We start from the raw sequence: 14,760 nt of genomic DNA on the forward strand, positions 1-14,760 counted from the left end.
AGACTGGGATTAACTCTCACCCTGTACATGCTCTTGCACACCTCACAAACCCTCTAACATTCCGGGTGTAGGTTTAGAGTTCTTTATGGGATAACATGCTACTTGTGCCAAGAGATTTGTGTGAATATCTAAAACTGAAGACACACATGAAGGCCAAGTATATACTCTGGAAAGTTATATCATGAAATATAATTTTTTTTGAAAAGTGGTCAATACCACCAAAACAAAGGCAGTCACATCTGCTCTGGTTACTGGCCTCTATGTCAGCATAGATCCCAAGCTGAATATATAGTCAGAGGTCATGCAAATAGGGCCCTCCCTCTGCTGATTAAAACAGCCCAACCCTGACTCTGCAGCTGGGAGAGGAGCCCCAGACCCAGGGTTTCCAGGTGTTCCAATCAGTAATCAGGAGAGAACACAGAGAGCTCACCATGGAGTTGGTGCTCGGCTGGGTTTTCCTTGTTGCTCTTTTAAAAGGTAACTCATGCTGAACAAGAGACATGGAGTGTGTGAGTGGATCTGAGGGAGACAAACAGTGGATGTGTGACAGTTTCCTGACCAGGATGTCTTGTGTCTGCAGGTGTCCAGTGTGAGGTGCAACTGGTGGAGTCTGGGGGAGACCTGGTGAAGCCTGGGGGGTCCCTGAGACTCTCCTGTGCAGCCTCTGGATTCACCTTCAGTAGTTACTACATGAACTGGGTCCGCCAGGCTCCAGGGAAGGGGCTGCAGTGGGTCGCAGGTATTAGCAGTAGTGGTAGTAGCACATACTACGCAGACTCCGTGAAGGGCCGATTCACCATCTCCAGAGACAACGGCAAGAACACGCTGTATCTGCAGATGAACAGCCTGAGAGCCGACGACACGGCCGTGTATTACTGTGCAAGTGACACAGTGAGGGGACATGAGTGTGAGCCCAGACACAAACCTCACTATAGAAGGGGATCTGGACCAGCAGGGGGTGCACAATAGTCACCAGTTCTGTCCTTAAGCCCCAGGACCAGCTGCAGATGGAGGTCGTGGGCAGGTTTCCTGTCAGGGTCTGGGGCTTCCTCTCCATAGAGCAGTTGCCCCCAGGGACCCTCTCTGGACACATGATTCTCTGCTCTCCTCTCCACTCTGACTTAGAAAATTTTTCTAACGTGAAAGCAGATATAGTAAAAACCACAAAATACAGAGTTACTCACAATGTTTATTCCTGTCCCTAAATACCAGTGAATTACAAATATCCTGGTGCTCACATCTGAACCTTCACAGGAATCCCAGCTGCACTCACTGTGCATCACAGGACCACCCAGCTCAACGTGCAAACATCCTAGAAGCAGCATTAAGTGCGTGCTGGACATGAGGCTACAGAGGCATCGACAATGCAAAGCAAGTGCAGAATGTGTCTTGGTGGGGGTCACCGTCATAAACCAAATCACAGCATCAATGTTAGTGACAACGTGGGAAAGCAGTGGACACCTTCCTGGTGTTTTGTGGATGTGCAATCTGAAGATCTCTCTCTCTCTCTCTCTCTCTCTTTCTCACACACACACACACGCACACACACACTGACTACACAAGGGTATAAAACCTTTAACACGTTCACCTGATTTCTCTAGGAAATGTGGTCCTACAACAGAAATACACAGATACAGGAAGAACTCAAGAAGCAAGAATAATCTGAGATAAGCAACTTAAATTTACACCTAAAGGACCTAGAGAAAGTACAACTGAAGCCTAATACAGCTGAAGGAAGGAAATAAAGATTGGAGAAGAAATAAATATAAATAAATGTTATAAAAACTAAAAAAACAACACAACAGATCAGAAAAAGTGTTATACACAAGTAACGAATCATGGAACACTACATCAAAAACTAAGAATATAGTGTATGGTGACTAACATAATAAAAAAATATTATAAAAAGAAGGAAACCAAGGTTAAACACTATAAAAATGTCTACCCTGAACAGAGGAACTTACACTTTCAATGCCAGCTCTAATAAAATACCATCGGCATATTTCAAAGAGCTGGAACAAACAATCCTGAAATTTGTATGGAACCAGAAAAGACCCAAAAATGACTAGGGAATGATGGAAAAGAAAGCCAAAGCTGGCAGCATCACGTTGCCTGACTGCGAGCTATATTCCAAAGCTGTGATCACCAAGACAGCACGGTACTGGCACAAACACACACACACATCAGTGCATCAGAAAAGAGACTCCAGAAACGGACCCTCAAATCTATGATCAACTACTCTTGGACAAATCAAGAAAACAATATCCAATCGAAAAAAGTCTCTACATTAAGTGTTGCTGGAAAAACTGGACAGCTACAGAGAGAAGAATGAAATGGACCATTCCGTTACACCCTACACAAAGACAAACTCAAAATGGATGAAAGACATCAATGTGAGCCAGGAATCCATCAAAATCTTTGAGGAGAATATAGGCAGGAACCTCTTCGACATCAGCCACAGTAACTTCTTTCAGGACACATCTCCAAAGGCAAGGGAAACAAGCAAAAGTGAAAATTTGGGACTTCATCAAGATAAAAAGCTTCTGCATAGGGGCACATGGGTGGCTCAGTCGTTAAGCATCTGCCTTCAGCTCAGGGAGGGATCCCAGCGTCCTGGGATCGAGCCCCGCATCAGGCTCCTCGGCTGGGAGCCTGCTTCTTCCTGCCCACTCCCCCTGCTGTGTTCCCTGTCTCACCGGCTGTCTCTCTGTCAAATAAATAAATAAAATGTTTTTGAAAAAGCTTCTGAACAACAAAGGAAGCAGCCAACAAAACTAAAGGGCAGCCCAGAGAATAGGAGAAGATACTTGCAGATGACATTTCAGATAAATGGCTGATATCCAAGATCTCTAGGACTTATCAAACTCAACACCAAAAAAACAAAAAACCCAGTCAATAATGGTAGGAGACATGAGCAGACCGTTCTCCAAAGAAAACAAACAAATGACTAACAGACACATGACACAATGTTCAACATCATTAGCCATCAGAGAAATTAAAATCAAAACCACCTTGAGATACCACATTACACCAGTTAGAATGGCAAAAATTGGCAAGGCAAGAAAAAAATGGTGCAGAGGATGTGGAGAAAGGGAAACCCTCCTACACTGTGGGTGGGAATGCAAGTTGTTCCAGCCACACTGGAAAACAATATGGAGGTTCCTTAAAAAGTTAACATTCGAGCTACCCTATGACTCAGCAATTGCACTAGTAGGTATTTTCAACAAACAGATACACAGTAGGGAAAAGAAGGGTCATACGCACCCCAATGTTCCTAGCAGCAACGTCCACAATAGCCAAACTGTGGAAGGAGCTGAGATGCCCTTCAACAGAAGAATGGATAAAGAAGATGTGGTCCGCACACACAATGGAGTATTACGCAGCCATCAGAAAGGATCAACCATTGCATCAACATGAATGAAACCGGAGGGGTTATGCTAAGTGAGCTAAGTCAGCAGAGAAACACAATTATCACTTGGTTTCCTTACAAGTGGAATATAAGGAATAGCATGGAGGACATTAGGAGAAAGAAGAGGGAAAAGAAGGGGGGAATTAGGAGGGGAGATGAACCATGAGAGACAATGGACTCCAAGAAACAAACTGAGGGTTTTACAAGGGAGGCGGGTGGGGGCATGGGCAGGCCTGGTGACGTTTATTAAGGAGGGCACATATTGGGAGGAGTTAACATGGCAGAGGAATAGGGGTCCCCCTTTTCAGCTGGTCCCCAGAGTCACGCTGGTTATGCACCAGACCATAATGAAAACCCACGGAATCAGCCCGAGATGCAGGAAGATACATCTGAATCTCCAGAAATGAACATCTCCAGCACTGAGTATTGAGGTACGAAGAGGGGAGCCGTGAATCCACGCACAGAAATCGGAAGATGAACTAAAGGGAGAGGGGGGCAACGCATTCGGGAACCAGGAAGCAGTAGCCACCTGCACTGGGGAGCAGGCCAGACTTGCGGACCCGCACCCACGAGTGCGCAGACTGAGACCGTGAGCCTGGGCACGCCCCTCTGACCAGACTGAAAATGGGCTCTCCAGAGTACGCGGGAATCACTGAAAGAGGGAGCTCAGGAGCGCGCACGGGAACTGGGGGCAGCTGGCGGTTTTAGACACACAAAGAACAGAGACATGCTGGCCCTGGAAGTGAGGGCTGGGACACCGGCTGTGGCGCGCACAACACAGGACGCTGCAGGGTGTTCAGCAGCACCGACAGAAACAGAGTTAAAGAGGCCAGAAGAGCCCAGTGGAGAGCAGACTGAGATCTCTCTGTTCTGAGACAGAGGCTAGGATTCGGCCACTGCTGCTCTGACGATCAGAAGAGCCACAGCAAACTGCCAGGGAAAGCCGCCAGAGAAAAAAAGCCTGGAAATACCGGCTCACAGTGCCCATCCACATCCCCCCTCGCAGAGGACAGGGAGACTCTACCCAAACAGGGTTCCCTGAGTATCAGCGCGACAGGCCTCTCCCCCAGAGGTCAGGCTGAAAAATCAAGAAGCCCACATCCCCAAGGTCCCTATAAAACAAGTGCGCACTGCCTTGGTCCTGAGCAATAATTTGGGCTCTGGGCAACCCCACAACCTCTCCTCATCAGAATGAGGAAAAGGAAAATCTCCACCCAGAAAAAAAAAAAAAGGGTCTGCGGCCTCTGCCACAGAACTGATGGATATGGATATAACAAAATTATCCTACATGGAATTCAGAGTAACAATGGTCAAGATGATGTGTAGACTTGAAAAAAATATTAACAAAAATATTAACGAGAATATAAAATATCTAAGGGCAGAAATGAAGGCAAATCTGGCAGAAATTAAAAATGCTATGGTGGGGAGGGCAGGTATTGCATGGTGCACTAGGTGTTATACGCATCTAATGAATCATCGAACTTTACAGCAAAAACCAGGGATGTACTCTATGGGGACTAACATAATATAATAAAAAATATTTTAAAAATTAAAAATGCTATGAATCAAATGCAGTCAAAACTAGATGCTCTGACGGCCACGGTACATGAGGCAGAAGGACGAATTAGTGAACTGGAGGATGGGATGGTAGAAAGAAAGTTGAGACAGAAACTTGGCTCAAAAAATTCAATCTCAGGAATGTAGGTTACAGGAGATTCAATGAACCGTTCCAATGTCAAAATCATCGGCATCCCTGAGGGGGTGGAGAAAGAGAGAGTCCTAGAAGAGATATTTGAACAAATTGTAGCTGAAAACTTCCCTAATCTAGCAAAGGAAACAAGCATTTGTAGGAAGATTGGTAGGAGAAGAAAGGGATAAAGAAAGGGGGGGGTAATCAGAAGGGGGAATGAAGCATGAGACACTATGGACTCCGGGAAACAAACTGAGGGCTTCAGAGGGGAGGGGGGTGGGGGAATGGGATAGGCTGGTGATGGGCAGTAAGGAGGGCACGTATTGCATGGTGCACTGGGTGTTATACACAACTAATGAATCATGGAACTTTACATCAAAGAGCAGGGATGTACTGTATGGTGACTAACATAATATAATAAAAAAGAAGATTATAAAAAAAAAAGATCTGTGTCTTGATGCCCCACAGTGTTGATCCCCTCTGCGACCCTGATGTGCTGGCCCTACATGGGGAGGGGCATTATATATTCTAATGGTAAACCCCTGTGACTCAGTTGGACTGGGTGTGAGATGGGACCTTCATGAGGTGTTCCAGAGATTATCTCATTCCTTAAGCACAGGACACCCCATGAGAAAGCTCTTCCCTGTTGCAGGTGCAGAGCGGGGTGCGGGACTGGCAGCATCCTGGCTTCCAGGATCTGCTGGAACATGAGGTCCAAGATCACATCTGAGGATCTGTGCTCTACCCGTGGGGACTAGGACACCCCATCAGTCGTGCCAGCTGGAATCTGTGGGTGTTCAGAGACTCAGGAATTTGACCTCCTTCCTTTGGCTCATCCCATCACCTCAGGGCAAACTGTAAACGAGGAGCTTGACATTGGTAATTTCGTAAAGTACTTGCTCATACCAGGGAACAAAGGATGCCCAGAGAAGGAACAATGAAGACAGAAATGATGAAATAAACAAGAAAAGCAGTATATCACTATGAATTGTATCAGGAGTTCTCAGTGGAATCGAAGAAAGCAAACAACGTGAACCGGCTAATTTGTAACCTTACAAGAATCTTTCCCCTACTACCATGTGTGTTGAAATCTCCTGTGTGTGAGACAGAAGTTAGGAGGAGAGGAAAAGAGAGAGAACATGCAACAGAGAAAATGACTTTTCCATTACAGATTCATAAATCATAAAGTCTTTATAATACATGCAGGAACCTGTCCATGAGGACCTCAGAGGACAGAGAAATCAAGGTAAAGAAGCTCCATACTCCAGACGCTGTGTGAACGTTCACGTGCAGCTTCCCCTTCATCCTCCTCTTTCCCATGAGGATTTGGGGTCTGGATGGAGATGGGGGCACATCCTGGGGCTTGGACCCCTTTAGATGCCTGTGTAGTAGGGTCTGCATGTCTCACGTTGTGTGGGAAGGGAACACTTCTCTTTCTGATTCAATTAAATGTGTTCCTCCCTAGAACCATCTGTCTCAGGGTGAGTACAGGACCATATGGCTTGGATTTTAGGTGTTATTTTTTATTTAAATTCATTTAGCCAACATATAGTACATTAGACTCAGATGTAGTGTTCAACAATTTATTAGTTACATATAAACATTTTTGTTCCATGGATGTAACTAGAGGGTATCGTTCTGAGTGAAATAAGTCAATCAGAGAAAGACAAATATCATATGGCTTCACTCATATGTGGAACATAAGAAAAAGTGCAGAGGGGGGCGCCTGGGTGGTACAGCGGTTAAGCGTCTGCCTTCGGCTCAGGGCATGGTCCTGGCGTTATGGGATCGAGCCCCACATCAGGCTCCTCCGCTATGAGCCTGCTTCTTCCTCTCCCACTCCCCCTGCTTGTGTTCTCTCTCTCGCTGGCAGTCTCTATCTCTGTCAAATAAATAAATAAAATCTTTAAAAAAAAGTGCAGAGGATTATAGGGGAAGGGAAGGAAAACTGAATGGGATGTCATCAGACAGGAAGACAAACCAGGAGAAACTCCTAACTATAGGAAACAAACTGAGGGTTAGGGAAGGGAGGTGGGTGGCATGGGCTGACCAGGTGATGGGCATTAAGGAGGGCACTTGATGTGATGAGCACTGGGTGCTGTACACAACTGATAAACTATTGAACACTACATCCGAAACTAATGATGTACTATGCGCTGGCTAGTTGAATTTAAATAAAATTTAAAACAAGAGGAAAAGAAGAAACGCATACCCACTTATCGCCCAATCCCTCTGCCTTGCTATCCACATGGATGAGCTTGTTTCCTTAGGTAAATCCTTGCGTATAGTTCCTAACACCCCCTTTTGTAGATGGAGACGTACGCCATCATCCAGGACCCATACCTGATTAGAAGGAGAGAATGGCCCTAAGAACGCAAGCAATCACAGTCTGGACCCTGGACTACTGCCTCATCCTCCAGGTATGTGAACAGGTGAATCTGAAGGTTAAAATTGCAGCCCACAGTCAAACAGCCCGACAAGAGAACACAAGAGAACCTTTGTGAGGTTTCCAAATCTTCATCAACTCCAGCACAAACCCACTCAAGTAACTGGGGCTGGAGAACAGTTCAGGCAGAACTCAGCCTAGATCTCTAGGAACAGGCTCAGTGGGTCTTCACACGACCCACCATGGGGACACCAAGAATTAGGGACTGTCACCAGGGCTCAGGATCTTTTAATGCTTCCCCGTCTCTGCGGGGACCCACATGCAAATCACCTGGGTGCTCCCAGAAGAAATCGGCATCACAGGCAGAGGCCAGCGTGCTGGGTCTCCATCCTGCAGACAGCCATGCAGATGCTGTGGTCCCTCCTCTGCCTTCTGGCAGCTCCCCTGGGTAAGGGTCTGGACGCTCTGGGATGGACGGGGGCCTTTCTGTGGGATGGGACCGACTCACCATGACTCTCTTTGTCCCTTGGTGTCCTGTCTCAACTTACACTTCAGGAGTCAGGCCCAGGACTGGTGAAGCCCTCACAGATGCTCTCACTCAACTGTGCTGTCTCTGGGGGCTCTGTCACCAGCAGTTACTATTGGAACTGGATCCGCCAGCGCCCTGGGAGAGCATTAGAGTGGATGGGGTACTGGACAGGTAGCACAAGCTACAACCCGACTTTCCAAGGCCGCATCTCCATCACTGCTGACACGTCCAAAAGCCAGTTCTCCCTGCAGCTGAGCTCTGTGACCACCGAGGACATGGCCGTGCTTTACTGTGCAAGAGGCACACAGAGGAGACACCAGTGTGAGCCCAGACACAAACCTTCCTGCAGGGACACAGTAGGAGCAGGACAGCAGGAGCCCTCAGAATCCACCAGGGAGAGCTCAGGACACCAGGGGGCTCTCAGGACACCTGGGGGAGCTCAGGTCACCAGGGGGATCGCAGGTCACCAGGGGGAGCTCAGGTCACCAGGGGGTGCTCAAGAGTCAGGGGCTCTCAGGAGACAAGGGCACACTCAGATCAGCGTGTGGCACTCAAGACCCACAAATACACTTTCCACACCAGCAGCAGGTGCAGGTGGAGAGTAAACGCTCGTCTCCTGTCACCGTGTGGGGCATCCTCTCCATAAAACAGTTTCCCCAGGGGCCTCTCTCGAATAATGATTTCGTCTTACTCTTACATCTGTGAATACAAAGGTTGGTTGTAACAGGAGAAAACTATACTTCCATGCACAAAAAGCAGAACGTCACTTACACGGCTTCACCTTTTCCCTAAATGACAATTATATACAGACATTCTGATGTCAGTCTGCCAAGTCTGTAGAAGTTTCAGCAGGACTCAACAACACAGCACCACACAAACCAGTGTACGATCGACGAGCCAGTAAAATACAGTTCATGCTGGACATCAGGCACAGAAGCATCATGAAGCCAAAGCCAGAGGAGAAGGGCCCTAGTGCTGGGGGTGTTGTGTGACACCATGCTTACAGCATCTAGTTAGCTGACATCATCCAGAAGCAGAGGGACCCCCACCAAGCTTGATACAGTTGGGGAATCAGATGATACGACACACATGGGAGAATACACAATGCTTATCGATCTCAGGGAATGTCACACAGCGTGTCAGAAATGCTTTAATAAAACCAGGAAAGGACATGACATCAGGGATTTTCTCGTGGCTCAGTGCTGGAAAATCCCAAGGGATCAGGAACATCAAAGGCACAGAATCTCGGCTTTCCTATCCGATGTCCCATGTGTGGTGCAGGAGAAGACAGAGCAAGGGGCTTCTGGTGTAGTAATGAATCATCAGAAGATAAAGTCTCATGCCTAATTCCATGCAACTAGAAAAATAAGTGAAAAGGAAGAGAACTGATCAAATAGGTAAAGACCACCTGAGTCCCTAGAAAATGAGAATGATAACATATAAGCTGACAATACTAATAAGGAAGCTATTAGAAGTGGACTGAGGTCTTGCCGGGTGTCTGCAGTGGAAGCTGTCCACTCCCCAAGGTCACCCGCTGGTTCTGAAGGTTCTGTGTTCACCGTGTGCACGCAGAGACCAGAAGTTTCTACTGGATCCATGAGAATCCTCACTTTGAGGTGCTAGAGGGGAGGGGCCTTTCATCTGCAGGGAATCACTCATTGATCCTCAGTTGTTGACTTCAGCTCAATGTGTGTGACCTCCACCATCCTCACAAAGAAACCTAACGACAACGTGATGGGACGAGGAGTTGGGCCTCAGGGAGGCACTTAGGTCAGGAGGGTGCAGCCTCATGATGGGAGTAGTGCCCTTACACACCACGACTGACAAAGCTCCCTACCCCCTGACCCCATGTGCGGTGACAGGCAATGGACAGCCCAGGATGAGGGTGCTCTTCAGACATCACATCTGCCTGTACCTTGTCCTGAGTTTTCCAGACTCCAGCACTGTGAGAAATGAGTGTCTGTTGTTAAAACCACCCAGTCCGTGTACAGTGTTACAGCAGCTAGAACAGAATAAGACATTTCTTTTTTGATAATGATTTCATTTATTCATTTATTTGACAGAGAGAGATACAGCCAGCGAGAGAGGGAACACAAGCAGGGGGAGTGGGAGAGGAAGAAGCAGGCTCGCAGTGGAGCAGGGAGTCTGATCTGGAGCTTCGTCCCAGGACAACGGGATCACGCCCTGAGCTGAAGACAGATGCTTAATGACTGAGCCACCCAGACGCCCCAAAATCAACATTTCTAAAAACAAGTATTTAGATGCCCAAATCCCCTTCTTGCCTCAGCTCAGCAGATGGCTTCCAGGCTATTCTCATCCCAGTCAATGTTGAGATTTACTCTCTGGGGAGGTCTCTGAACTGCAGGATACCAGGCACATGTCCTAAGCTCTAGGCCTTAGACCCTAACCCTAACCCCAAATCTAACCCTAACGTAACACAAACAGTAACTGTAAACATTACATGATGAGGGAATTGAGTAAATAAATGAATAAATACGAATTCCCATGTGTGAAATTGAGTTCCATGAATATCTACATAATAAGAAAACCCCAAAGCTAAATAAAGTCCCTCATCGATGCAAAGGTACTCCCCCACATCTACTCCAGGTTAGTTGTTGCCGTGGAGACCATATAAATAATACATTCTCGGAACTCCACACCTTCAGTCAGGCTAGGAAGCAACTTGATTGAAATACCAGAAACTGGAAATGATCCCAATCCTAAACAACTGCTTTAAAAAATAAAATTTTCCTGTGTTCATTGTCTGGAACGCTGCCAGGAATTAATAGTGATTTTTGCTACACACAGCAAAACGGATGTGTTCTCAAGGATTGATGCTGAGCAAACTAAGCCTTAAAAATAAAAGCACATATAGTCTAATAAAACATTTATACATCCTAGAAAATTAAAGCTAGTCTATGGTAACAGAGAAAAATCAGTAGTTATGTGGGAACAGGGTGAAGAAGAGAAGACAGGAAGGAGGAATTCTAGGAGATACAGGAAGATGTAAGAGGAATCTATTTTCTCACGTGATAATGTTGAGTCTAACATCAGTGATGACCATATCACGCACTCTGCACGTGTGCAGTGCATCCTGTGTCAAGTACACGCATCACAGCCGTTACAGACTCTCACACAGATGACTCAGGAGCCACGCAGACATAGTGACATGTTAGAGACTTGAAAGTACACCTGCACAAACCCCGATTCTCTCTGCACTTCAGGTAAAGTCCGGAAACAATCATCCTGTCCCCATCACAGGACGAGTTCCACATTCCTCATCAGCCTGCCCACTCTGTCCTGCAGGTGGATCAGGGAGGCAGCAGGTCCTGTGAGTGGAGCTCAGGTCCACGTCCTGGGTGCATTCTCACCCCAGAGCTGCTCTTGGACACCTCACAATCCCTCTGCACTTCTGGGAATAGGTTCATATCTCTTTATGCACTAACATGACACTAGGCCCCACGATTTGTGTGAATATGTAAAAACTATGTAGCACACCGAGCCCAAGTGTGTATTCTGCAAAGTCATATAATCAAAATCCGAGTTTCCCAAATGTCACTAGCACCAAATCAAAGGCATTCACATCTGATCTGGTCACTGCCCTTCTCTGTCAACATAGGTCCCAAGCTGGCTATAGAATCAGAGGACATGCAAATAGGGCCCTCCCTCCACTGATTAAACCAGCCCAGCCCCAACCCCAGCAATGGGAGAGAAGCTCCAGCCCCAGCATCCCCAGGTGTTCCCATTCAGTGATCAGGAGAGAACACAGAAAACTCACCATTGACTTTGTGCTTGGCTGAGTTTTCATGGACACTATTTAAAAGGTAATTTACGGTGAACAAGAGACACTGAATATGTGAGTGCATATGAGTGAGAGAAACAGTGGATGTGACACAGATTCCTGACCAGGATGTCTTGTGTTTGCAGGTGTCCAGTGTGAGGAGCAGCTGGTAGAGTCTGGGGGAGACCTGGTGAAGCCTGGGGGGTCCCTAAGACCATCCTATGCAGCCCTGGATTCACCCTCAGTAGTTCCTGGATGAACGGGGCCTGGCAGGCTCCAGGGAAAGGGCTGCAGAGGGTCTCATGTATTATCTATGATGGAAGTAGCACAGGCTGGGGAGCCTGGGGACATGAATGTGTAACTGTCTCCAGAGCAGGAGGACAGGAATATTTTAGATCATGCATGCAGGAAGGAAGAGTGAGGGAGTTAACCATCACACATCAACCTTTGGTAAACCTGGGCATCCATATGCATCTCTGTAAATCACACTCATTCTGAATATAAAGAAAAGAACACGGTCATAACTTCACCTTCTATGATACACATCTCCTGCATGTAACCAAGAACACAAAATCCCTTTACCAAAGCAAAGAAAAACATTGATAATCATATATTCCTAGCAGGGGACTTCAACACCCCCCTCACAGCAATGGACAAATCATCTAAGCAGAAGATCAACAAAGAAACAAGAGCTATGAATGACACATCACACCAGATGGACCTCACACACATATACACAGCATTCCATCCTAACACAACAGAATACTCATTGTTCGTGAGTGCTCACGGACATTATTCCAGAATAGATCACATCCTGGGTCACAAATCAGGTCTCAACAGATACCAAGAGATTCCGATCATTCCCTGCATATTTTCAGACCATGAGGCTTTGAAAGTGTAAATCACTGTGAAATCATTCACAAGAGGGAATTTGGAAGTGAAAAGCACCCTACTAAAAAATGAATGAGTGAACAAGAAAATTAAAGAAGAATTTAAAATATGGACTCTGGGAAACAAACTGAGGACTTCGGGGCTGGGGGAATGGGATAGGCTGGTGATGGGTAGTAAGGAGGGCACTTATTGCATGGGGCACTGGGTGTTATACACAAGTAATGAACCATGGAAGTTTACATCAAAAACTAGGGATGTACTGAATGGTGACTAACATAATGTAATAAAAAATATTATTAGGAAAAAAAAAGATTACAGACCAAATGCTACTCAGGAATAAGGAAAGATTGAGGCACTTAATGAATGGCAGAGGCTAACATAGGTGGGATAAAATTTCTTTGGGGATATTTTAGTTCTGTGAAAGTCATGTTTATGAATTTCCTGTCATATTGTCCCTTTGATCTTTTAAAACGTGAAATAGAAAATAAATGTCCTAAGCACAGGTAACGTTGAATAAACAAATGTTTGAGAACGGCAATCAGACCACTAATAATGGCACATGCATTCAGAGAGGAGATTGCAAAGAGGTACACATGCTACTGCGAGAAAATGACTAAAACAATAAACGCTTAGCTCAAATCCTGAATGTTGGACAGTATTAAAAAATCAAAAGGAAAGGACTGAAATCAAGTGTAAAATTAAAATGTAATCATATAAATTTCATCAATAAATCATCTTCGCTTATTAAAAATCAAAATCATGGAAGCAAAGGAGAAGGAAACACAGCTGTTCAAAACCTTTAGGAAACAACAAAGGTGGTCCTGAGGAAGAAGTACACTGAAATACATCCCTCTCTCAAAAATTGAGAAAAACCTCAAATCGACAAGCAAACTTTACACCTAAAGGAGCTGGAGAAAGAACAGCAAATAACACCTACCAAGGAGAAGAAGAGAAATAATAAAGATTAGAAGAGAAACCAATCCAACAGAAACCAGAAAAACACTAAAACAGATCAATGAAACTGCTACATTCTCTGAGCTCCATATCTACATCTGTAGTGAGAAGCAAATTTATTATAATATCAGACACTGGAAAAAATTCTTACCCCAACCAACCACTTAAAAAATAAAATTCTGCTATGTTCACTCTAAGGAAATCTGCCAAACACTAAAATACATGATTCTTGCTACAGACAGCAACATGGCTGAATTCTCAAGTATTTATGCAGAGAAAAAAGTCCTACAAATGAAATTACATACACTATAATTGCACATTTATAAACCCCTCAAAATTAAAACTAGTTTAAGTAACAGGAGATATAGCCAAGGTATGTGGGGACAGGGTGAGAAAGGGAAGGAGGAGGAGGAATTCCAGGGAAAATACAGGAAAATTTAGTGAGAAGTGGTTTGCTGACTCTGGATAATGCTGATTGTGACTCCAGTGTTTATCACATGACACATTCTGCATGTGTGCAGTGCATCCTGTGTCCAGTACACTCATCAAAACTAATAAACACAGAGATGACTCAGGAGGAACATATAGATATTGACATGTTAGAAAATACACCTGCACGAACCCTGATACTTTCCTTACTTTAAGTAACTCTAGAGCAGGTAAAATCATCCTGTCCCCATTACTCGAGGGGATCAACATGTGTCACGAGGTTGCCCTCTCTGTCCTCGGTGTTCAGGGGCAGGAGGTCGTCCTTGGACACTGGGGCTCATTCTACCCCTGAATGTGTTCCTGGACACCTCACAAACCCTCTAAAATTCTAGGTGTAGGTTTATGACTCATTATGGGACAACATGACACCTATCCTGCAGGATTTGTGTGAGTATGTACAAATGAAGTCGCACAAGGAGGCTATGTACATACATGAAAGTTATATAATGAAAAGTCATATTTTTTTTCAAAAGTGGTCAACACCACCAAAACAAAGGCAGTCACATCTGTTCTGGTTACTGGCCTCTATGTCAGCATAGATCCCAAGCTGAATATATAGTCAGAGGTCATGCAAATAGGGCCCTCCCTCTGCTGATTAAAACACCCCAACCCTGACTCTGCAGCTGGGAGA

The 14,760-nt window shown here is 45.6% G+C and overlaps 2 gene segments (V, D, J or C); both read left to right on the plus strand.

The window, feature by feature from the left end:
• Positions 1-360: 360 nt before the first annotated feature.
• Positions 361-5,829, plus strand: LOC130544842 (immunoglobulin heavy variable 3-23-like). The segment is given in 3 exon segments: positions 361-477; positions 581-891; positions 5,752-5,829. Coding segments are annotated over 3 exon segments (435 nt in total).
• A 1,630-nt stretch (positions 5,830-7,459) lies between these two features.
• On the plus strand, positions 7,460-12,054 carry LOC130544843 (Ig heavy chain V region 3-6-like). The segment is given in 3 exon segments: positions 7,460-7,519; positions 8,041-8,335; positions 11,942-12,054. Coding segments are annotated over 3 exon segments (468 nt in total).
• Positions 12,055-14,760: the final 2,706 nt, after the last annotated feature.

This window comes from Ursus arctos, unplaced genomic scaffold, assembly GCF_023065955.2.
Source record: "Ursus arctos isolate Adak ecotype North America unplaced genomic scaffold, UrsArc2.0 scaffold_25, whole genome shotgun sequence".
NCBI lineage: Eukaryota > Metazoa > Chordata > Mammalia > Carnivora > Ursidae > Ursus > Ursus arctos.